This window comes from Herpailurus yagouaroundi, unplaced genomic scaffold (genome assembly GCF_014898765.1).
Source record: "Herpailurus yagouaroundi ecotype Mexico unplaced genomic scaffold, PumYag 100, whole genome shotgun sequence".
Lineage (NCBI taxonomy): Eukaryota > Metazoa > Chordata > Mammalia > Carnivora > Felidae > Herpailurus > Herpailurus yagouaroundi.
The window spans coordinates 1,342,338-1,368,032 of NW_024412391.1; the positions used below are offsets into that span (position 1 = coordinate 1,342,338).

Genomic DNA, 25,695 nt, shown 5'->3' on the forward strand with positions numbered 1-25,695 from the left:
GGCCATCAGGAAAACTTCACTGAGAAGCTAACAGAAAGAGCATCCAAGGGGTGCCTGGGTGGCTCAGTCGATTAAGACTCTGACTCTCGATTCCAGCTCAGGTCATGATCTTGAGGTTCAGGAGTCTGAGCCCTTTGTCGGGCTCCACGCTGACAATGCGGAGCCTGCTTGGGATTCTTTCTCTCCCTCTCTCTCCCCTTCTCCTGCCTCTCTCTCTCTTTCTCTCTCACAATAAATAAATACACTTTTCTTTAAAAAAGGAAGAGTATCCAAGAGCACATCCCTGGGAAGAGGGCTTCAGGATAAAGAGGCAGGGGGGTGCTGCCCGCAGGTGGGGGGAAACAGGTGGGAGGGGAAGGACGGGTACAAAGGGGAGTTGCTGCACGCTGCTGAGAAACACAAAGCCACTGGCCGGTTCACACGTGCAAGGTGTTGGGAAAGGCATTGCTAAAGAGACGGAGACCTACTTCTTGCCCGAGGGTTAATGGCAAGTGTCACTCATGGTACGCTGTGACGCAAGGCACAGTGTGACAGACCAGAGGCAGCAAACGGGGGTGAGGAAAGTATGAGCTGTGGTCACAAAGACCTACTTTCAGGGGCGCCTGGGTGGCTCAGTTGATTAAGCGCCGACTTCAGCTCGGGTCATGATCTCATGGTTCCTGAGTTGGAGCCCCTCGTCGGGCTCTGTGCTGACAGCTCAGAGCCTGGAGCCTGCTTCCCATTCTGTGTCTCCCTCTCTCTCTGTCCCACCCCGACACACGCTCTATCTCTCTGTTTCTCAAAAGTGAATACATGTCAAAAAAATTAAAAAAACAAAAAGAGGGGCGCCTGGGTGGCTCAGTCAGTTGAGCGGCCGACTTCGGCTCAGGTCATGATCTTGCGGTCCGTGAGTTGGAGCCCCGCGTCGGGTTCTGTGCTGACAGCTCAGAGCCTGGAGCCTGCTTTGGATTCTGTGTCTCCCTCTCTCTGACCCTCCCCTGTTCATGCTCTGTCTCTCTCTGTCTCAAAAATATATAAACGTTAAAAAAAAACAAAAACAAAGATCTACTTTTCTACGTTGGCTTTGCTGCTCGCTGCCTGTGTGATCTCCCCAGGCCCTCTGGGGCTCCAGTCTCCTGGCGTGTGAAATTAGCATAACAATAAGCACCTTGCAGGGTCATATTAACAACGGAGGATAATACATTCCTTCGTGGTAATGCTCAGTTAATGGTAGCTGTCGTTATTACCGTTATTTATTATAAACAAAATTCCACAGAAGTACAGACTTGGAATAAATTAAATAGGGCTAAGGTGAGCGTACAGAAACCTGAATCCTTTGGTGTTTTGGAAAGCACTGTGTCGCCCCCAAATCCCTACGTTGAAGACTAACACCCAGTGTGATTATATTTGGGGGATAGGGCCTTTACAGAGGTAATTAAGGTTAAATGTGACCGTAAGGGTGAGGCTCTCATCTCCTGTGACTGGTGTCCTTTCTCAGAAGAGGAAGAGACACACGGGGCTGTGTGCACACAGGAAAATGGCCCTGTGAGGACATAGCGAGAAGCAGCGGTCTACAAAGCTAGCAGAGAGGCCTCAGGAGAAACCAACCCTGGCATCTGGATCTTGGACTTCCGGCTTCCAGAAAAGGTTTGTTATTTAAGCCCCTGATCTGTGGGTATGCTGTTATGGCAGCCTGAGCAGGCTCGTGCAGTGAGTAAAGGGTTGGCATCAAGCTTGGCTGGTCCAGGCCTGCCCGAGAGAAAGACCTTTGAACAGCACTGTGTTCCTGGAAGATCCGGGATTGGGCCAGTGTGTTCTTTCTCTCTTGTCTGCTGTGCGGGACCGTATTTGCATTTGGGGAGCTGTGAGCTGGCACGAAGGCCTTGCACCGGTGATTGGGAGGGGATAAAAGACTGGTGTACTTCTCTGGGTCCAGGTGCCCCCCCCCCCCCCTTCTCCAGGGCAGCCATTCCTGGCCTGTGCTCGTGAGCGGGCAAACACGACTATGTGCTTGGACGGGCCTGGCCTCCCTCATCGCAGATGCCGTACCTGCTGTATCTCTCACTCTACATGTTACCACTGTCTCTTAGGTCTTGATGCTCCACTTGAACCCATAAGAAAAAAGCCTGCAGTGTCAGTACAGGTGTGTAAAATAAACTGCCATTACTGGTTAAGATGAGAGCCTCAGAATGGCGAAGATTTCTCAGGAGTGGGGAGAGTTGAAGGATGGGATCACATTATTCAGTGCAGCTGCATGATCGACAAGTATTGATCAGGGAAGCCTATGTCAGCTAGATATCGGAGGGCATGTATGAAAAAGTTTTTACACAGAGAGCGCGGGTTTGGAGAATTGCTTTTGCAGATAATGTTCGTGAGCGCTCATTCATAACTTCACTCAATAGAATCGATTTTTTCCTAAAGTTCATTATCACTGCATGGATTTTCTTATGTCCTCAGGGCAAAGGACATGCAGAATCTGTGAATTCAAACTATTTAAACTAGAAGGAGACTTCAAAATGAAGGCCGAGGGAATACTGGGTTTCTGATAGCACAGAACAGTTATGCGCATCTAAATGTGAGTTGCTCTGAGATGGGGAGGATGTAGGAGGTCTGAATTCATTCTGGAGGCCACAGTGGCAGGGCAAGCATAATAAATTACTACCTGTTTCAAAAGCTAATATTAGTCGGATACTAGCTGTACAAGATACTCTTCCAAACTACATGTTCTAACTCTCAGAGATAATTATTATCATCCTTACTTTATAGGGGAAGAAACTGAGACCAAGAGACTCGATGTGCCCAGTGTTAAACAGCCAGGAAGTGGCCATTGGCCATAATTCATTGCCAGGCTATCCGGCTCTCAAGCTTGCACTCTTGCTAATGGCTGCCATCTTGATTTTTGGGCTTGCATCACAGGAGATTCTTCTACATATGTTTCTAGGCATTGCTCTGCTTAAATGGAAAATGCTGACAGAATGATTAATATAAGTCATTCACTGCTTGGAAAAATACTGTCCCTGAAGCCACAAGGATGGCTGAAGCCAAAAAGGGAATGCAGTGCTGACAGTTCAGAACCAGGAACAGAGCTATCCACACCAATCTCAAGGTCAACAGAGAGACCATTTCTTTGATGCTGTTATTGAAATTATATTTTTGCTTGGTTCAAAAGCTCAAGTTCAACTTTAAAACCAGAGCAGCTATGGGTTTTAGCCCCAGCTGGTGGGTGGTGGCTCACCCCCCCCGCCATACCCAGTCTGACGGTGCTGGTTCAGAGGGCAGCTCGTGGCATCAATTAATACAGTTCCAAGTCCCTTAGAGAAGTGAGGGCTGAGAGAGAATACAGCGATAAAGCACCACATCTTAGATCCAAACGTTAGAGTATTCACAGCACTTTAGTAGATTTCAACGCAAACCCCAAATTTAAATACATCAGCTTAGAACTCCAGGTATTTCTTTTACAAATATCTGTATGTTATTGTTCCTGTTATGTGTCCTGCTGGTGAATACTGCTTATCTTTGGAGCAAAATAAGCCTCTTCTTTCTGTTGGTTTTAATGTATTTAACATATCCTAGATCCTCTCTCTCTCTCTCTCTCTCAGACAGACACACACACACACACACACACACACACACACACACACACACACGAGGCCAGGAACTTGAACTGGGCTGATTCACCTCTCTCTCTGTCTTCATTATCTGTCTTCTAAAGTCTTTACTTTTTAAACAACCAGATCTGGTCTCTTTCATCCAGAGTCAAGAACCCCCAGTGCTCCTTCCACCTGTCACTTTGTTGTCCCCCTCGCAGACTGCAGACTTCAAACAAGGCTTTGCAGATGCTAGTCCCAGGATTTATGGATCTGGGAGGGATCGGAATGGCTCTGATCACCACCCTCCCAGGATGTATGAGCTTTCCAAGACACGAGGGTGGAGGAATAGAAGAGGAGCCATGGGGATGGAGGGGAGGGAAAGAGAGGAGCTAGCAGAGAGGCTGAGGACAGAACAGTGGCACGTTCTGAGGTCAAGACTGCAAGGACGCCTTGGGTATGAATGTTAAATAGTACGGGCAGGTCACGGAAAACAAGGAAACGATGAGAGGCTATTTGATCTGCTTATTTTTGAGACAGACCTTTAGGTGTAGTACTGAGAGAACAGCTCTAGTGGGTGAAGATACACCTCTGGTTGAAGAATCAGTTACAGCAGAAGATGGCTGTCCCTGCCTGGGTGGGAGGGAGGCTTTTTGAAGTTGTGCGTGGGGACGTGAGAGACACCTGGAGGTGGGAACAGGAAGGGGTTGACGTGGATGGGAACTAGCCCTTCCACATCCCGAGATGAACGTCTTCTCCTCATGCTCAACTTTCCTTGAGGAGCACAGCCCAGGGCCTGAGCGTTAACTTCTCCCCTCAGGCAGACAACACTGGAGGATGCATTTTGTAATCTCAAGGGAACGGACATGAGCTCGCATGTTGACAGAGCCTTGGAGGAAAGCCCACGCTATGAGGGAAGGACTCCTGTATCGGGAGGGACAGAAATGCAAGACAGCAGGCACACAGGAGCCAACATAATCGTCATCTTAATTACTGTGCTGACATAAAAGAGCAGCGAGATTAGCATAATGATTCCTCCGTGATACTGGAAACATGGGTCCAAGACAAACCATTATGAAGAAGAATTGGTTGGAGATGTCGAGAATTAGAAAACCATAATATAATAATAAATAAAGATTTCTAAGGAGGGATTGGAGAGCAGACTAGATAGAGCAGAAGAACATTTTAGGCGGTTGAAATATGGGGCCAATAAACCCTCCTCAAAGGCAACGGGAAAGGATAAAGTGGTTAAAATAATAAACAAAAAGTTAAGGACTGTGGAGGGCAGAAGTGGTGTCATGTGTGTACCAATAACCTCAAAAGAAAAGAGGAACTGGGGGGAAGGAACTGTTCGAAGAAATAGTGACTCAGGATATTCTAGAACAGAATGAAGAGGCTCCTACTAAACAGAGTATATACGATATACTAATAACAGAAGTGTATAAGATATATATTAATACTAAACAGAGCAGATAAGAAAAAAACCCCACACCTATGCCTATAGCTGTGGTTCTTAACCAGAGCCCCAAAGCCCAGGCATTTGTGTATGGGAGTCAGGAGGCTGGAGAATAGGACGGGAAACACCTTCCGTGTTCAAAATTTTCGCTAGCCTGTCAATGAAAATTTATCATGTTCTTCAGTTAGGACTGTGGGGAAATTGCAGCAGGATTAGCGGTATCTGCATCACGACTGCTGATAGAAAACCATAGATATGTTCCTATTACATTAGAGTTATAGATCTTTTGAAGTATCATTTATGATCATGAGGAGTTTGAACTTCAGGTAGTTATTCGATCTGATGCTACGTCTTGTTATTTACAGCACTAATATTACTATTGTATCACTAATTTGCTGTTTTAGGTGTTTGATAATTTCACTATGCTTGGTTTCTTTCGTAATTTAGTATATTTTATGTTACTCATATAAAACATCATTCTGGGAAGAGGAAAACAGGCTTTAAGTGAAGAAACATTAAAAGAAAAGAGAAAGAAGTTCAATAATAAGAATGTAGCTTACATCTAACTTCTCAAGAGCAACATTGTTGATAAAAGACAGTATTGATTTAAATATGGCCACCAGTAAAGATATTTGTAAGCATGTGTCTTGGAAGGATTCACCTATGCACTCTTTCTTCTTAAAAAAAAAAAAAAGTTTATTTATTTTTGAGAGAGAGAGAGAGAGAGAGCGAGCGAGCATGAGTGGGGGAGGGACAGAGAGAAAGGGAGACAGAGAATCTGAAACAGGCTCCAGGCTCTGAGCCATCAGCACAGACCCCGACGTGGGGCTGGAACTCACGGACCATGAGATCATGACCTGAGCTGAAGTTAGACACTCAAACGACTGAGCCACCCAGGCACCCCCCTATGCAGTCTTCCTTCAAACTGCTCTTGAGTAAGAAGGGAACTGAATCCAAGAGGTGATAAGATATGGGAAATAAGTGTAAAAAAAAGAAAAACCTAGTAAATGCAATTAAAATAAGTATGTTGATAAGATTCTGCAATTAAAACTCTAAATGATATCACCACGGCAGGCAGTGAGGTGGGGAAGGAGGTCAGAGTGTTCTTGGTCTTTGTCTTATTCAGAACAGTGATATGGATTTGTTTCTGTGGATGACAGAGAGAAAAAGCATAAGTATGTGTCTCAATAAGTTAGGAATAGATGCCAGAAGAATGAAAGTGGAATCTATAACTTTCAAATCAGTAGAGTAATATTCAGTTTGATCAATGGAAAGTAGATGGGGGTGGGTGGGCAGGCAAACAAATAAACAAAACATAGTAAATCAAAAACACAAGGTAAGATGGCAGAAATCTTCCCTTATGAAATAACAGTAGTTACAATAAGTGAATAGAGATTCTCAAATTAGATTTTTAAGAGATTCTGCATTATGATATCCGAGATACAATAAAAGGATACAAACACCTGTACAAAAGCACCAGGCAAATATTAACAGCAACCAGGAGGGCACTGCAGTAGTTTTAAGAGCAAAGATAAAACTGAGATGGAAAACATCATAGTGAATGAAGACGCCATAAATCAAAAAGATCACGACTGACTCATTTAGCTAGCAAAACAGCCTCAAATTATACAGAGCTACCAGTGATAGACTATGGACAGAAATGGATAATTCGACCAATAAGGTTTGAAGTTTACACTCAGAAACTGATCAGACAAGCAATACTTGGTAAAGTAAGCATGCAGATCCCCTACAATGCAGTAATTCTCCTGGACATGTGCGCACACACGCACACACACACACACACGTGCACACACACACACGCACACACATATACATGCATGCACAGAAGAAACCCTCGAACAACAGGGGGGGCGTGCATAAATGTATTCACGGAATGGCTGCAGGTGCCAAGAGTTCGGGGAATTCAGGTATCCATCTTTAGGGGACAGAATAAATAAAGTGTGGATGTACACATAATGGAACACTGTACCACAGTATTCACAGAGCTATACAAATACATCTTAAAAACCTAAGGCTGCATGAAAAAGCAAGAAACAGATGAGATTTCTAGTACAATACCATTTATATAAATCACGACACGCAAAAGGCAATACTATCAAGTTTCCAAAACATACATATATTTTGAACAGGTATATAGAGCGTGGGGCTGGGAGGCCACACATAAAATACACTCGAGAGGGTGCCAGCGAGGGGGAGAGAACAGAGCTGGGAATTGGGAAGAAAGATGAAGCGTGACAAAGAGAAATTAAAATGAGCGAGGAACACCGCCAGGATATGACGACAGGACCAGGAGGTGAGGGTGGGCCCCGTGTGTACCTGCTGGGCAGAACCCTGGACAGGAGGGTTGATGGGAAACGGGAGTGTAGAATAAGGCATCTATGGGGTAACTATGCTCACAGCTCTCGCTCTCCCTCTCTTTCTCTCTCCTCTCTCTTTCTCCCTCTCTCTCACTCGGGCTAGTGAAGTGGGGTTGTTTCACCTCCTCAGGGAATTGCCAGAGGGGCGGTGGGGCTGTGAGTTCTCATCCGCTCCTCAACAGTTGCATCATGATACTAATTTCTTTGATTACAATCTTTTTCTGTGCAACAGCTGCCATTTACAGTCACGATGTCTAGTTGGATCCTCATAGAAAGAATAAAAAATGTATATGTGAAATTGTGAATCTGTTGAAAAAAATTCTCCATGCTGATTGCAAAGTTGGTGTCTTGGCATTAAAACGACTTTTTGGGGGGGCCTGGGTGGCTCAATCGGTGAAGCTTCTGACTCTTGGTTTCAGCTCAGGTCATGATCTCCCGGTTTGTGAGTTCGAGCCCCATGTCAGGCTCTGCACTAACAGCATGGAGTCTGCTTGGGATTCTCTCTCCCTCTCTCTGCTCTCTCTCTCTTTCTTTCAAACTAAATAAATAAAAACATTAAAAAAAATTCTTTAAAATGACTTCTCTGGATCAGACCGTGCCCATCAGTTGTCATGAGAAAATGGGGAGGAGGACCACAGAGCCCCTGAAGCACTTGTTTGCGACACATGAGCTATTTTATGCAGAAGGTGAACAGCAGGATTGCCTCTATTCGTTTGTCCCGAATCTCTCTAAACGCTTCCACGCGTGTGACCTCTGCCTTAGAAGAGTGGTCCAGCACCTGTGGAAACGGGCGGTTCACAGGCTACCTTGTTGGGTCTCAAAAGAGGATAAAAGCACACTGTCAATCTGATTATGTTGGGAGTGTAAGAAACCAAGATAAACATAATGTGTATCCTAACTTACTTAATATGTTAAAACTCAAAGTAAAAGAGAGAGCCGGAATTGTTAAAGCTGGTAGGCTTTGCCCACTAAAGGCCCGAGGGTAGGAAAACCTAGGGTGACTTACTTGTGGGTGGCTTCACCCGTGGTGGGGTGAAGGGGCAGGAGGCAGTTCTATGGAAGCAACCTCTGTATTTTATTTGCCCTTCTGCTTTGCAGATAGTTTACTGACTTCATCTAGTAATGTTTATACTACCATTTTACCTAGTAAATCATTTTATTTCATTATTTTCCCTCTGGCTGTGGTTTCCAGCCATACTGCTCCCCATCTATGTCTGGGGGAGAAGCAGGGGACCAGTTATAAGGGTCAGGTCTGAAGCTCTTTGCATTAGGGTCCTAGCTAGCATCTCGGCTACTGCCAAACAGATAAGGCCTCACCTTGAAAGAGGGAGAATGAAAACCGTATTTAGGGACTAGACTGCATTGAGATGCTATCTTTCATAAAATTATGAGACTCACAGTCTCCTCTTTTTTTTTTTTTTTTTTTGCTTCTGTTATGCTTGATTTCAGTCTGTGGTATCCAGTGAAAAAAGGTATTTCCAAAGATGGCCATATGACTATTAACTCAGAGAAGTAATAAACACGATACCATTCACTTATTCATTCTACTGTATATTCAGCCAGTACTCAACCATTGCGACATTATTCTAGATCTCTGTTGTCATGGAGCCTACTGTCTAGGGGAAGGACACAAAAAGAAATGAAAATATCACACTAAGGAGAATGTGACTGCTTACTTCTGATTGAGTGGTCAGAGAAGGCCTCTCTGAGAAGGTAACGGAAGCGGAGACATAAAGAACAAGAAGGGTCTGGCCTCGTCAGTGTCTGGGGAGGTATTCTGAAGCAGAGGAAACAGCCAGTACAAATGCTCTAGAGCAGAAATAAGCTTGATGTGTCGGTGGCACATACCAAAACTGTGGAGACCAGCCAGGAGACACCCTGCATCAGTTCAAGCAAGACACAACTGTGGCTTTGACTAGGGTAGGACTTGTGGTAATGGAGAGCAGTGGACGCACCCCGGGCACAGTCTACAGGTAGAGTCATGAGGCTCACTCCTGCCGGGCAGTGATGACGGAAGGAGAGGAATCAAGGACAGCTCCAAATTTTGGGCTTAAGCAAAGATGGGTAGGTGGTGACGTCATTTACTGTGATGGGAAGGTTGGTGGAAGAACAGGTTTGGGGTAGGCATCAAGAGCCTGTCAGGTTTTCTCTGAGATGCCCATTGGACATCCAAGCTGAGGTGCTAAGTAGATGGTTGAGTAAGTGCATGCAGAGTTTCTGAGAGAAGTGAAGCCTAGAGATTTCAGTTTAAGAGTCATTGGTCCATAGATAGTATTGGATGCCACTGGACTGGATAAGATCACCTGGGGAAATGGATGGATGGAGAAGAGAGGAAGGTTCTGTGAAGCTTCCATATCTAGTGGTCATAGAGAGGAAGAGACTCACGGGAGAGATTAAATCATGGCAAGCAAAAGTGGAAGGAAAAGTGGGTGAGTACACTGCCATACTTTCAAGAGAAGAAAGTATTTCATGAAGGATGGTGGGTTGGCCGCTGCTGGTGAAACCGGGCCCTGCAGGGTGAATGGAGTTGAAAGTAGCAGGAAGTTTAAAGCTTGTTTTTCACAGAAATGTTTCCTCCTCATAAGCTATCGTGTCTTTTCAGTCCCCACGAACAAACCCACTAGGTGCCTCTGCAGCAGCCTGGACTCAGGGTCAGCTGATATGGTTCCAGCCTGGGAACAAGCAAAGCCCTGCTTTCTTTACCTGAGATGATGAACCCAAGACCCCATTCCAGTTATACTGGTTCTTAGGGCATGCCCGCAGCTCCTTCTCTTTGTCTTGAGATAACCTTCTGATGTTGTTCAAGTAGGCAATTAGGTTCTAACAGGATGCCTGGAGGCCAGCAACAAGGAAGACTTGGCCAGCTATGGGGAAAGTTAGAGGGCTGTCCTGGGGGCACCCCACAAGAAGCCAGATCAAACCACACAGGCCAAAGAGGGCAAGTGCCATGGTTAGAAACCCATGACCAAATAAGGAAAGAAGAGGCACAAAACTCTGCTTCCAAGAAATCCCTGCCCCAAGTAATATATATTCCACTCCCCACTTGCCACCTGTCAATAAAAGATAGAAACCCAACTCCCGTGGGACACAGCTCTCTCTCTTGTGCTCACGGGCTCTCTCACATCTTGGGAGGTGACAGTCACTTGAATAAACTTTCCCACTTATGTTGCTCATCTGCTGTGTTGTGTGTCTGGCCTTGAATTATCTCTCCCGACATGACCAAGAACCTCTGGCGACCTCTCTGGGATGGGCTGGGTCAAGGCCCCAGGGCCTGGGGTTTCCCCTGTTCACCAGGCAACAGAGTCTGCGGCTGACTTTTGCTTTCTTCTGATGTCAAGTCTCCACCCCACGGTGAATACGGGATGTCTGCTATGCCCACATCACTCAGTGCACATGCCACATCTCTCCTAATGAATGGTCCTAAGTTTCTCTGCCCTTTTCATCAATATGTGTGTGACCTCAACTCCCAGGATTACAAAAATGTGTTCCCTCCCACTTTGGGGAGGTGGATCTGAGGCTTGTCCTTTTGTCTCCTCCTTTGGCTGCCTCTTGAACAAACTCCTTGCTGCCGACTCGATGTGTTGTTAGTGGTTGACTTTGCTTTGCATCGGGCAGATGGACTTGGGTTCGGTTACACTGGGAGATCATGGAAAGAAGACAAGAGTTATGGACGTTTTCTAGACCTCTGTGGGTTCTGGAGAGATCTGTGTTGACTTTGACAACGCTTGCAAAGGGTTTCCCAAAATAAGTAAAAAAGAAACAACAGCTTATTTTCATATCCCAGAGACTCTCAAGTAAGGCGGCTCATTCCCCACCAAGATTGCTTCTGCTTCTCATCTTTTTCCAAATGCTTTGTGTCTGTGTCTGCCCATGGTTCTCTGCCTGCCTTGGTCTTTGCCATTTTGACTTTGTAATGCACAGAATACTTGCCAGGGCCAACTCAGGCCAGGCCTGATCTCCTAGTCTTCTACTCTATACTCCATGACTGACAGCAGTGTTTCCTCATGGGGGCCCCGCTGCCATCTGGGGTGCACCAAGTCTTTTCTGGATGGATTCCTTTTTGCACCACAGGAAGTTCTGCCTGCAGCCTGCAGCCTGCAGCCTGCAGCCTGTAGCTGGGGTTGGCACTCTGAAACCACCTGGTGGACCACACTATCACCCTATAAGAGAAATGTTGGCATAGACTGACCAAGATGGCGGCAGTGTTCCCCTCAGTTTGACTCACCTTGAGACCTGTTTCTTCCATACCCTGGTCTCCTGACTTCCCTCTTCTTAAAACATTTACTTAAGAAAGCTCCTAATGGTGAATTCTTTCTCTTCCCCTTTGAGATGTAAATCTTTTCAAAAGTCTTTTTGCCAGTTTTACAACCTAGGAATGTCCCTCTAGTCTCTTTGAAATGTAAACGTCAAGGGAGCTACTGCCTATATCTCTTAGTTCCTGGGGAAGGGTGGCCCCTCACTCCAAGTTGTAAAACTACGTCCTGCCAGGAAGAGAGGAGAAAGTTTACTTTTCCTTTGAGTAAAGTTGTTAGCAAACACAGATGGCCTCGCATCTCTTCTATCCTACTCTTAAAAACTCGCCATTGTGTATTTTACCACAATGAAAACACAACACATGAAAAACAACCCTCTTCCACTGTTTCAGCAGAGTTGAGCCCAGACTGAGTTGTGGCCTTTCTCCCCTTCCTTGAAGAGTGAAATCTTCCTTGCCTGTTTAATGTCAGTGTGTAATTTTTGCTTTGACAAGATGAACCCTTGAGGGTTGGATCTCTGGAATCAGACTCTGAGGGATCAGACCCCAGCTCTGTCTCTTACCAGCTGCACGACGTTGGGCTGTTAACTAATCTTTAGTTTAGTTTCTTCACTGTGAAAATAAAGCAGAAATTAGTAATAGCATTTACTTTATAAGAGGTAAATAAAGCACAGGGAGCACTTGGCCTTGAAGTGTCTGTTGCCCAGGACATGTTGGCCAGCGTTTATGTTGTTGTTAGTGAGGCAGGCTTGCAGAAAACAGGAACAAGCAACATATTTTCTGGGTTTTAATTCCTGCTACCTGGATTGTCTATTTTTTTTTCTTTTTTTTTTTTAAAAGAATTTTTTTTCAACGTTTTTTATTTATTTTTGGGACAGAGAGAGACAGAGCATGAACGGGGGAGGGGCAGAGAGAGAGGGAGACACAGAATCGGAAACAGGCTCCGAGCCATCAGCCCAGAGCCCGACGCGGGGCTCGAACTCACGGACCGCGAGATCGTGACCTGGCTGAAGTCGGACGCTTAACCGACTGCGCCACCCAGGCGCCCCTAGATTGTCTATTTTTGATTCTAAACTTTTTGGATACCAAAAAGAGCCGTTCTATTCATACACAGATTTTGGTACACTTCATGGCCGGAATTCCATTTTTCTCCCTTTCAGACAACAAATGTTGATTTTTCCCTTTGCTCTCTCAATGGCACTGAATTTCAGATGGCAGGGGAATGATCCATTCAGGATTCTGGAATCCAGACAGGGTGAGGAGCAGCTGACCAAACAAGCTATATCATCAAGGTTGGGGAAGTTGGGCCATTTTATGGGGCTACTGGCCCAGCGTGGCTCAGAGAATGGTCATAGCACTCCGTCCTCATTCGTCAGGAGGACAACTCAGCCATGAACTCAAGGGGCAGCTCAGGAGGAGTTTCCTGACAAGCTGCTGGAGGAAGAGCAGGTTTGCTCTGAGTCCTGAGGACAGCGCTTCTTCTGTCCCCAGCCAGCCTTCCTGCAGAACACAAAAGATCCAGAAGGAATGAACGTGGTTTCTCAGCTCCTTCTGGGCCACATCTTACACAGAAGGGAAGGCCTTCTTTAGCCAGAGGGATTTCAGAAGAGGTCAGAGTCGAACGACTTGAGCCCGGACAATCGTCATTAGTTAGGATTCTCAAAGAGCCACTGAGGAGCTTGAATCTTCCTAAGCCTTCCAAAGCAGCCTCCAGCTCTCCCAAACTCTGACCTCCTCCTTAAGCTACCGCTAAGCACAGTTACATGCACTGGCCTGTGTCTGGCTTACGGCAATCAACCCCTACACCAGCCACCCTGCCTTGAATAGCCTGCCTGGCTCTCCCTTATGGCTCACATTCTCCAGCTCCCTAATGGGGTGTCGGGCTGGCCACCAGCTGCAGGCCGAGGTCCCAGCAGATACCCTGCCCCCTCACAGCCCCAACACTGCTTCAGCCACCAGGGCTCCCAACTCCCCACATGTCTCTGTGCCAAAGCACGCTCTGGCTCTGCCCAGCCCAGCACTGGTCATACCTAGATAATGACTTTGAACGTGCCTGCTATTCTCTACCTCCTAAGAAAAATATGGCCCTTGGCTGCCAGGGAGGATGTAGGTCTGAACACCTGGTCTGGTTGAGGCCATAGATCACCATGTGGTCTAAGTGTCTTTGCTGGGGCATCCCAGCAGCTCATCGTATGTTCCTTGTTCCTGCTGGACCAACAACATGAGAAAGTTTCCTCTGCGTTTCGGACAAATACCAGCAGATGCTTCTTTCTGCCCACATCACTCTTCATGTTTAAATTGGTTTGTTACTTTTTGACTAAAGCAGAATCAGAGCCTCGATAATAATTCTCAAAGTCATGAGAGTTAGTGCCTAAAGACCCTGTGTTAATCCTCTTTCGATGACAGCTTTTAATTACATTTTAGATGTGGAGTGAGGGGCACTGTTCTATTTCTTCAGTTGCTTTGAGAAAGGAGACAGGAAGCTGGCCTTCCCTTAGAGCCCACTCTGTGTGCAAATCCAAGAATGAATTCCGGTCTGTGTTAGCCTTAGGTTGAGGCAAGCCCCTCTGTTCTAGAATGGGGAAGGAGCTGTTGGGCAACTTGGCCACGTGTCTTGGCCGTGACGCTGATGCCCATGTGATGTTTACACATGGACGCTTTCTGTCTTCTTGGTCGACTGAGAACATTCCTGGGTCACTGTGTGCTGCTGTATGGTCACTGAGGCAGGTAAGCAGAGTAGCTGCAGCCTGACTTTGAATGTCAGGGGGCGTGTATGCATGGGAACCTTCCTTCAGGGCATGTGGGTTAAAGTGAACACACATCAGGTCAGTACTTTAGGAAAGAAGAAATGAGCCAGTTGGAAGCAGGTTCTGTAGGAGGGGGTGAGCGTTACACGGATACACGGAGATAGAAAGCTAAGGGAGTAAAGGTAAAAGCGAAGATACGAAATAACTCATATTTAATGAGTCTGACTTCATGCCAGGCACCCTCCAAAGAGTACTTATTCTGGACTGTTTCAGTCCACCCTGAGACGTAGGGACTGTATCCCTCTTTATCATTTTAAAAATGTTTTTATTTATTTATTTTGAGAGAAAGAGAGAATGAGCAGGGGAGAGGAAGAGAGAGAAAGGGAGAAAGAGAATCCCAAACAGGCTTTACACCATCAGCACGGACCCCAATGTGGGGCTCGAACCGTGAGATCACGACCTGAGCCGAAAACTATGAGTTGGGCATTTAACTGATGGAGCCACCCAGGCGCCCCTGTATCTCTTTTTAACACGGAAATACTGAGTAACCTGCCAGTGGTCCCTCAGCCTGTAAGTGGCAGAGGTGGGACTCAAAGCCCACGTTATCCACATGACACAGCGCGAAGGATAACCTCTTGGCAACTGAAGCTGCTTTAATCCATCTCTAAACATGTAATCACAAATGATTGAAGCTGGAGGACATTCTGGAGACCAATGAATCCAAATCCTTTATTAGACAGGGAAAAAGACTCAAGAGGGAAAGTGGTGACACGCCGTCAGGACAGAGTTTCTAAATGAGAACTGAACCCAGGATAGCTCTCCGGGTTCCTGAATCCCTACTGAATAGGCTTGGGATAATGGGCTCCAGGATTTCACAGCTGTTGAATTGATGTTCTCTCTGGAAACTAGCTCCTCTCCACACCTCCCCTGGGGAGGACGTCTATTGCAGAACAGTAATCTTCATACTGGCGCAAAATAGCTTGTGTCTGGGAGATGCGCATCATGCCTGCCTCTGAGATGACAGGAAATTAGAAACGAGGATGCAGACCTCCTCGTTTCCGTCGAGGGAAAAGCAACTGCTGACTCATCATGGCGGCCCACTGTTCTGAAGCTTCTTTTCCAGGTCACCAGTGGTTTTAACATTACTAAAGTCAAAGCATGTTTTTCTAGCCTTGTTTTATGCATGGCACTGGATGTTATTTGTCAATAAGAAACCCAGAGAATGGCATGAGACTGTCTCTTCCCGTGACACCCCTCTCCTGGTTTTTCCTTGCTTGTTCCCTCCATTCCCCTTCAGCCTTCTTCCCCAGGTGCTGTGTTTCTGGCTGTCTCTTAAACTGTTCTGTCGAATTCTGACCTCAGCCGTCTACTGTTCTCTCCTTAGAAGCTGTTCTTTCAAGAAATCAAAATTCCTTCCAAGACCATAATAAATGTTCCCCTCTATCTCTTTCCATTTACAACTTTATTTTGTCTCCAAACTTTTCAGAGACAACTATAATCCATGGAAAGAAAGGAATAAAAAGGAAGGTTGGGACAAGGTCAGAAAAAGAAGAAACTCAGTCAGTGAAGGCCACTCATTATGAAGAAAACCAGGTAGAATTTAACCAGTATGCTTGGGATGGACAGGATTGAGGACAACAAAACTTGTCCCAGGTAATCTGGGCAAGATGTATGGATAAAGTGGACTTTGCTCATAATATTCAACAGGAATCAGTGGACCTGGTATTTAATTAATAAAAAATAATTTTAAAGTAACGTGCAATTTTGAGAACTATAACATGAGGGCAGGATTTGTAAGGGGTTAGCTTTTAATTGGGGTCAAGGAGTATTTTATTTTGAAATCTATGACTCTTTCATGGCCCCTGATGACATGGCTTGTTAACAAATCCGTCTTACTTTCAGAGCTAACAGACTAAGTTAACACGTCTGTAGTCCGCCCACCTTGTACCGAAGGAGGTGACATCTACTTTTACCTTTCCTTTTGTGACTTTCCAATGTTCTTAAAGCATTTCAGCACAATTATGAAAGACACTGTGGGGCTCCGGCCCTTGTTAAAATTAGCTGACCCACAGTGAGGCCCTAGCATAGGGTGACAGGTGGTAGGCCTATGGACAGCAACCAGGTCATGTCTGGTTTTGCTTGGTCTGGGATTGCCACAGTTGACTGACTTGATCAATTAACCCCAAGAAACTCCGGGGGGGGGTGTCTAAGGTGGCACATAGCCAGGAAGTCCTTCAAATTTGCTCTCTTGTCATTCAACAGAGGAAAAACAGCTAATTTCTTAAAACGTTAGTGTTCTGGAAAAGAAAACTTAATATTTAGTTGTGGAAACAGGTATTGATCTGAAAGAACATGAGCTTCAGCTGCAATATGTCAAAGCAAAGACTACACTATGAGGTTAGATTGACTTCTTGCAAAGGATGCTCAACTTTTGCTCTGTTTAAATTCCTGAGTGTTGATCTCTTTCTCATGTAAAGATATTTTGTATGGGGAAATTCCCGTCTGTCTCTGCCTAGAACCTCGAGGATGCGCAGAGACAGGAATGGATTTCTACTTATCATTTCAAGCAAACCTAAACTTAGGAAGCTCATTTCCTTCTCTTCCTCCCTCCCTCCAACCTTCCTCCCTCATAGTTACAAGCGTCCTAAATTATCAAAGAATTTTCGACAGTCCTAAAGCTGTAGACCTAACATTGCACAGATCAGAGACTTCAGAGATACCCCTCTGATTTTGTAGATGAGGACCTTGAATGCTGGAGAGTGGAGACTGAGCCAGATTTAGGTCTCCTGATTCATCTTCCTGTTCCATTCTGTCTTGCTAGAGACTACAAGAAGCCTAGACTCCCTGATTCATCTTCCTGTTCCATTCTGTCTTGATAGAGTCTACAAGAAGCCTGGACTCTTACTTTTGGGAAGATTTCTATCAAAGCATCCCAGAGACAGCTCTATTTTTTCCATTGTGAAGGTAATTCAAACCAACAGGGGGAAGTCATGAAGGCCTTCCTATTACTCACCAACAAACAGCTGGCTGTAGAGCTCCAGGCGGGTGTGACCTTCGGTGGGCGCCTTGCGGACCTGCTGTGGCAGCCGATCCACCTGTAAGCTGGCTTGCTTCACATTCCTCTCTGCGGTGACCCGGTGCCACTGGTCATCATTGAGCGGGGAGGGCGATCTCACCACAATCTCCACTGGCCCGTTACCGACATCAAACGAAAAGGACACTTCTGTGGCAGCTGAAGGAGCAGAAAGCACGAAAGCACATGAGTATTTTCCTCCCAGATACCAGATAGCAGTGATTTCTAGAGGAAAAACAAAGCCCGTCATCACTTGCTACAAAAACTCGTGGCAAAATCATTTGAGGAAGGAGAGAGAAAACATCAATCCACTATCAATGAACCATATTTCCTCCAAGGGGAGGGAAATATACTTGGATTGGGCACCAGGAATACATTTATTTTCTTACTCCATCTTTAAAAGCTTGTCAAAAAGTTACCGTCGGCGACTCTTTCCAGATAAGCAAACCCAGACCTGGAGAAGATCAAGCATGAGCTGAGTGCCTTATGTTTAGGGAGTAGTGGAGCCAGCACCTAGACCCGGGCTTGTCAGGTTTCAGAGCCCCCGATCTGTGGATTACTAAACACAATGCAACTCTTCAGTAGCTCCCAAGGCAGGGACTCCCTCCTGGAGAGCTTTATGAAACACCGATGTCCAGCCCCATCCCCAGGGATTCTGGCTCAGTTGGTGACATACGCACTGGTATTTTTTAAAGTATGTTGGAAAATATTAATATATAGCTAGAGTTGAGAGCTACTGTTTTGGGAGAGCTTACACAACTGCATTTCATTAATGTAGTCATCACAATTCCTGTTGAAAACTAGGGAGGCAGGAGTCTTGAGGCAATAAAGGTGACCGGCGTCCTTTTTGGGTCACTGTGGCTGTCCAAAAGGTAGCTCAAGATTCTTGCAGAACAACTCCTTTCCTGAACCATTTGCCATACGCCTAGTCATTTCCCATCTGGAATGCTGGATCCTTCTCATAACGTACCCTCCAGCACTGACCACAAGTCATTTCTTTTTTCATAGATCTGCTCAAGGTCCATAACAAATCACCTTTCAATAAGAGACAAATGATCAGGGTGGTTTGCTTTGGCAACTTCGGTTGTACGTAGTTTCTTACTTCACAGTTTAGGTTTTAATTTCCTCAGTGACCACCTAACGTTTCATAAAACATGCTTTTCAAATGTATACTTTTTTCTTGCGATTGGCAGGAAGGGAAGCTTAATGGAAAGGCCAAGGCAGCACACAGGTCCCCAGCTCCTTTGGCTTGGTGAGTTCTTTTCCACATCAAAGACATGGCATTTCCCAACTTTGCTTATAAAGAGACTCAGCTCCTTTATCATTAAGGCTTCTGCCTAATCTCTAAGCAGTTTAATTAAATATCTGTCATTTTTTCCCGGGCTAATGGAAAATTCAGCTTCTTTGGACTGGTACCATTTTGAGATGGTGTCACAAGCAATCAAACTTCTAATTTAAAAACCATAGTGGTCCAGATTCTCTCAGGACCTCGACTGTTCCCTGCCTCTGGGTCAGGCCCCTCTGAAAGCAGCATTAACTTTATTAAGCCACAGGGATATTAGATGCAGAGCTCAATTTAATCAACCTAATTGTACCAAGGAATTTTGATCCTTTATGTTATTAGCAGGAGGACTTTAATTTTAACACCTGTGGTGAATCTACACGTACCCTGGTAAAGTATCTCCTCTATATAAAGAGCTCATGCCTCCAGGGGTCACTGTGATTTGGTGGAAGCCAGTGACCTTCATGAAGGTATCTACGGAAATACCAACGCACATTGACAGTCACATGACTCATGGACTGAATGATCTTTCCCTGTATTTCTGGCATAGTCGGGGGCGGGTGGGGAAGTAGCCTCAGTTCTAAGATTGAATCTGTTCTGTTCTTGTAGTGCTATGGCTTAGCAGATGCATTTTTATTTTTTTAATTAAAAATTTTTTAATGTTTATTTGTTTTTGAGAGAGAGGAGACAGAGTGTGAGAAAGGGTGGGGCAGTGAGAGAGGGAGACACAGAATCCGAAGCAGGCTCCAGGCTCTGAGCTGTCAGCGAGCCTGACGTGGGGCTCAGACCCACAAACCGTGAGATCATGACCTGACCCAAAGTCGGATACTCAACCGACTGAGCCACCCAGGTGCCCCTAGCAGGTGCATTTTTAAATGCAAGTTGTCAGAGAAGCAAGAATGCAAGGGTTCCTGAGCTAAGTAGGAAAGATGGTTTCATTTTAAAGGCATCAACCGCCATCAGGGAAATAGAATTTAGGGATAAATTGAGTTTAACCCTAAGGTTTGACTTGAAGGGTAAATGCTGCTCTAATTGCCTCTCCTCCTCTCCTCCTGCTATGATGAATTCTTGTCCAGGTCTTTAAATTGTCACGATTTGGAGAAACCTTGAGTATCAACAGCAAACTAGGAAATGTCTCTACTTTTTTCTCTACTTGTCACACTAGATCCCCTGTTTCTGCCTCCGCTGGATCATGGTCTTCTTTTTTTTTTTTAATTAAAGATTTTTTTTTTACTATTTATTTTTGAGAGAGAGAGAGAGAGAGAGAGAGAGAGAGAGAGAGAGAGAATGAGCAGGGGAGAGGCAGAGAGAGGGAAACACGGAATCTGAAGCAGGCTGCATGCTATCAGCACGGAGCCCGATGAGGGTCTTGAACTCACAAACTGAGATCATGATCTGAGCCGAAGTCAGATGCTTAACTGACTGAGCCACCCAGGCGTCCCTGGGCCACGGTCTTCTTAACATCAGTGCTTCATTCTAGCAAAGAAGAAGGTCTCCAGGCTCCTGCTGCAAAGCTCAGTCCTCTCACCAGTTGGGTGTACTAAGAGGTGCTCAATGTCAACGGCCTCTAGGAGCAGATTCCTCCTTAAGGAGCCTCTACTCAGGCTCTGATGTAGAAATATTCACAATTTGAGTACAGCCCACATCCCTTCTCTTGCTTCCTAAGGGAGGGGCTGTGGGCCCAGTGTGAGAGCAAAGGATCGGGCTCCTTTTCCTCAGTCATTCAATGTCAGCTCCCCTGACTTGGCTGAGGGACGCCTTTGCGAATCTATCTCCTAGTCAAACAGCAAGTGTGTTTTAAAAGCTTCTAAAGTTCAGTTTGTGGCTGATTGCTCTTGCTCTTCTGGGTGAGAGGAGCTGACATTTTAAAAGAGATAATTACAGAGAGAGTCAGGGAGCGAATAAAAGGGAGGCGGCATAAAAGACACCAGAGCCAACGACACTGTCCTTATTTAATGTGGGTCTCCACTGGAGACCGCAGTGTTGCCCTGTTTCTGCCGGCAAAAAAAAAAAAGAAATTTCTTACACGCCGGAAGTACTCTTACTTCCAGAAATAAGTATCTGAGAGTGGGATGTATCCAGTGTAGCTCACTGGAAAGATGACTGTAGCAAAAACTGATGGTTGTCTTTCTATCAGTGGCAAGAACTGGAAAGTGTCAGAGATTTCACCCAATTCATAAACTAACAGCTTAGTCTCCCATAGTTTCCTGTGTGCTGGCAGCAGACAGAAGACTCCCGGGTCAGAGATAAAAGATGTTATTACTCACAGCACAGCAGGCAGTATGCACTTCAGCCCCCTTCCCCCCCATTCTCTCTTGTCCCCCAAGTTTCATGGGGGCATGTGAAGCAGCCCACAGGGATGCTGTACATGCAGAGCTCATGTCATAGCCGAGGAACCTGAACTTAAGAAACCCCATTGTTTTACAGGGACTGTAGCAAGCTAGCTCTTTTTTTTTTTTTTTTTCCCTGAGGAGAGACATTAGCTTATCCTAGTCAGGAAACTTCTGCCTTCTGAGACCATTTGCCAGCCACACATCCTTAGAAAGGTACCAACAAAGCCATTAATGGGGAGACCCATGGAGAAGGTTCCTCCCATAAACAGCCACAACCCCCTTTTCTAATTTTGTCCCGGAATCTCTCTACTCGCATAGAATCTTAAGCTTCAGCTATGGATGCCCCTCCCCTAGACCCAGAATGTGTATCTGGATTTGTCTAAGTTACATATGGCAATTTCACCCTCCTTGCCAGGAACCTGCTTAGGATGGGACATATCATTCCCTCCTGGCTAATAAGATATGAAGAGATTCTTTAAGGCTCTTTTGGGCCACATTTCCTGGCTCATCAGAGACAGACAACCATTTTATGCCCCTTGATCCTGGGTGGAGGTTGTGGTTCCTAATGTTGCTGGAACCATCTTGTAAATCAGAAAGGCTGAGGAGAACAGGGAGGACAGTGGGACAAACCAGGGTCTTTGATGATGTTGGTCAGCCCCTAAATTATTCCCAGAGTCGCTCAACACTTTTCACACGAGACATCCACTATTGTTTAAGCCATTTTGATTCCAGCTGAAAGCTTGTTAACTGTTACAGGGAATGGTTTGGAGTCAATAGATGCAACTTCTTGTCATAGCTTTACCTTTTTCACCTTTTGGGCCTCAGTTTCCTGGTGTCTGAAATGAGGATCACATCTATAGCTTTCCCAGAGTTTCTGTGTCCAAAATGTGTTTGAAAACACTGAACTCATCTCTAAGGTCCCTTCAAATGGCAATGTGCTATGATCTAATTTTCAAGGGATTCAAAGAGAACTAATGAAGGGAAATATAGCTAGTCTTAATGCTAATTTTAGATCTTGAATCCTTACAGGGAGAAAAGAGATTGCATGAAAAGAGAAAGGCACAAGGTGGCATGATGGTGTATCGGAAATTACCTTTGAATCAATTTGGTTCCTGACTTCATTTGAGTGACTTAAAACCATAAATTGGACAGAACCATGCACAGCTCTTGGTCCAGCTTCTCACGGTCCAGCAGGTGGCATTCTTTACTCTCCTTTTAATTCAACACATGTTTTCTTAAACAAATCACCTCCAGGCTTACTGTACTGAGTCACAAATTTAACAACAGACCAGAATAGTGGACTTTTTGACTCTCAGCTCTCCAAGCAGGCGAAGTGACATTGAGACATTAGGTCATTCAATATGGAACAGGTAAAGAGAAAAGACAGGGACAGGTACGCACAGTGAGTTTGCTGGGAAGACCCATGAATGCTGTTACAGTTTTGATGATGATTTGTTTCTTCCATCTTAAAATGAAGTTTAGGGACTGAGGATTATTCCGCACAAAATCTCATTTGACCCGTATAACAAAACTGATAATAGGTAGAGCAGATATTTTAGCCTCATTCTACAGTGGAGAATGTTTGGATATATTTTCTTCTTCTTCTTTTAAATGTTTATTTAGAAAGAGAGAAAGTGTGCGAGTGCACGGGGGGAGGGGAGAGGCAGAGAGAGGTAGAGAGAGAATCTCAAGCAGGCTTTGTGCTGTAAGTGCAGAGCCCAACGTGGGGCTCAATCTCACGAACCTCAAGATCATGACCTGAGTTAATCGAATGAGCCACCCAGATGCCCAAATCTTCTTCTTCTTCTCATTCTCCTCTTCCTCCCCCTTCTTTCTCTTCCTCTCCTTTTTCTCTTTCCTCTTCTTCTCCTCCCCTTTCTTCTTCTTCTTCTTCTTCTTCTTCTTCTTCTTCTTCTTCTTCTTCCTTTTTATGAAGGCAGGGCTAAGTATACATCAGGAAACCAAAGAATTTACATAACATGAAGAGGGTCATGAGTTGAGGCAGGAACACTGAACATAGAGTCACTGTGAGAATCAGAGAGATGAGGGAAAGAAGGAAGAAGTAAAGAGAATATCTGTGTTCTTATGTAAGCCCAAGTGCTCCATCTTACCCTGGAGGCTGCCCACTCCTTCTTACCTACTCAAGGACACCAGTCTAGCACGTCTCCCCTCTCTTCCATGGCACCAATAATTTGTTCTTTGCTGGATCACTCCACATGAACATGTTGACATGTCTCTACTCTCAGCAGCCACCACCACTACAGAACCTTTCTCTTGACCTTATTTCTTATTTCTTTGCTCTCTTTAGTTGCCACATTCCTTGAAAGAGCTTCCTGTAGTCTCTGTATCTGCTTCTTCTCCTCTTAGCCCTTCTTTAACCCCATCACATGAGGCTTTCTCCTCCACTACATCTGTTTCTGCCCCAGGGCCTTAGCATTTATTGTGCCCTTTACCCAAATAACTCTGTGGCTTCTCTTTTGCACTTATGCTCACATGTTATCATATTAGAAATTCCTTCCCTAAACCTTTTATGCTAAATAGCGAACCCCTATTCTCAGCTGCCTTTTTTCCTTTATCCTTATTTTTTTTCCACTTATGTAGCATGTATTGTATCACCATCTGGCACAAAATATATGTGCTCCTGGCCTCACTGAAGCAGAGACATTTTCTGTTTTGTTCATTGTTGTTATATATATCCTCAGCACCTAGAACAATGCCTGCCACAGAGAAGGCACAAGTTGTGAATAAATGAATGAATGAAACACTCCTACCAAGGAGGCCAAATGATTATAATATATATATTCTGAATCAAAGAAATCCAGGCAAACCATAATTTAGGAGACAGACATATTCAAGGAATGTCATCTTCTGTTCCACAAGCATCTTTCCTAAGAGCATAAAGTAAGAATGTATGTTTTCTCAGACTGGGGACAAGATACATTAGTTACACCAGTTATTTACAAATAGAAGAACAGTTGAGGATCAAAGGCTTATCCAGGATAAACCCAGCAGTGCAGTCAGAAGCATATTCTGAAGCTTCTGTCACAGAGATTCTCATTCGAAAGTTGTGATAGGGCCGTGGAGTCTGCATTTTGTTAACTCCAGGGTTCCTGATGCAACTGGTCCTGGAATCCTACTTTGCAAACCACTAGGACCCCCAAGTTCCATTCTGGTAGTGAGGTCCTAAGAATTGGAGTTTATCTCCTTGCCCGCAAAGGAAATATGTTCAAAACTGTAGAGTGAAGAGTTTCAGTTTGCTTAAAGAGAGAAGTCCAGGCATTGCCCTTGGACCTGGGAGGGCAACATCTAAACCCCTGGAATTTGTGTCTTTGTTTGCCTGAGAGTCTGACAATGTGATCTAGGGTGGGAGCTGAGCACGCCAGATAGACCAACGATGTAGGGGAGGGTGGAGGCTTGGGTCACACAGTTCAAGCCTTGGGAGGGCTGGAAACGGAGGTGGGGTCATGTGGGCGGCCAACCGCTCCTACCTACTGGAGCCGGACTAAAGATCCTGAACACCGAGGCTCGTTTGGACAACTCCCTGAACACGCTGTGGGCGTCCGAGGTGTGTGTGAGGCTGCACAGGCTATGGATGGGCCTTCTAAGTTTGTGGTTGGGCTCCCTGCAAAACCCAAACAACCACTTCAGTTTGCAGGTATGTGACTGAACCCAATAATGTGAAGGCCGGAGGACTTTTGAGAATGGATTCACCTTCACCTCCTAGAAAGGGAACTGAGTCTGTGAGATGCTAACACGCAGTCAACACTAAGCATACTATACTATACTGCCTTTCATATTGTACAGGAAATAAAAAAATTTTTTTTGATGTTTATTATTTTGAGAGCGAGGAAGAGCAAGCATGCACATGTGTGGGGGGTAGGGAGGGGCAGAGAGAGACAGAGAACCCCAAGCAGGCTCCATGCTGGCAGCTCAGAGCCCAACACGGGGCTCAATCTCATGAACCGCGAGCCGAAATCAAGAGTTGGACGCTTAATTGGCTGAGCCACCCAGGCACTCCCCGCCCCCAATTTTTTATAATATAGTCTATTTTTTCTTTATAATAGTCTTAGCTTGTGAATATAGAAATTTTTAGAGCCAAATATGCATATTCACACCCCAAATTCACTGTTAAACACATCTGCAAATGAACACTGGGAAGGAAAATTTATTTGAAGTCTTTTGGAAATTCTTCAAGGAAATGCCTGGAGCTTAGGAATCAATGTTATGAACTCTTTTTAAAACCTCTGGTTATCTTGATAACCTCTCGAGTATGAGAAATATTTCTCCTTATGTATTTTGGCCTCTAAGCCTTTTATGATGGTTAAAAAATAACTTCACAAACAAAGATATCCACAGAGAAAAGGGAGTTACCACTGGCCGTGCAAAAACAGAGAGCTGTCTTTAAAATGCAAAGCCTTTCTAATTTTAGTTTTCTCCACACATTCAACCTCCTTCTGAGAATAGCTTCTTGAATATTAATGGATCTGTACAGTTTAAAAAGGAAAAAGCCAAAAATCTTTCCAAAATGACATGAGGTGCCAAGCAGGACCTGCCCTTAGTAAGGGACATGTAGACAGGTTTTAAATACCTTCATGTTTGGAAACAGTG

At 45.1% G+C, this 25,695-nt stretch overlaps 1 protein-coding gene across 1 annotated transcript in view; it reads right to left on the reverse strand.

The window, feature by feature from the left end:
- Positions 1-25,695, reverse strand: part of CNTNAP2 (contactin associated protein 2) — a 2,003,978-nt gene that overhangs the window by 219,163 nt on the left and 1,759,120 nt on the right. Inside the window, exon 17 of the mRNA XM_040471688.1 lies at positions 17,413-17,631. Within this exon, the coding sequence (XP_040327622.1) occupies positions 17,413-17,631 (219 nt within the window). The remainder of the gene's footprint in view (positions 1-17,412; positions 17,632-25,695) is intronic.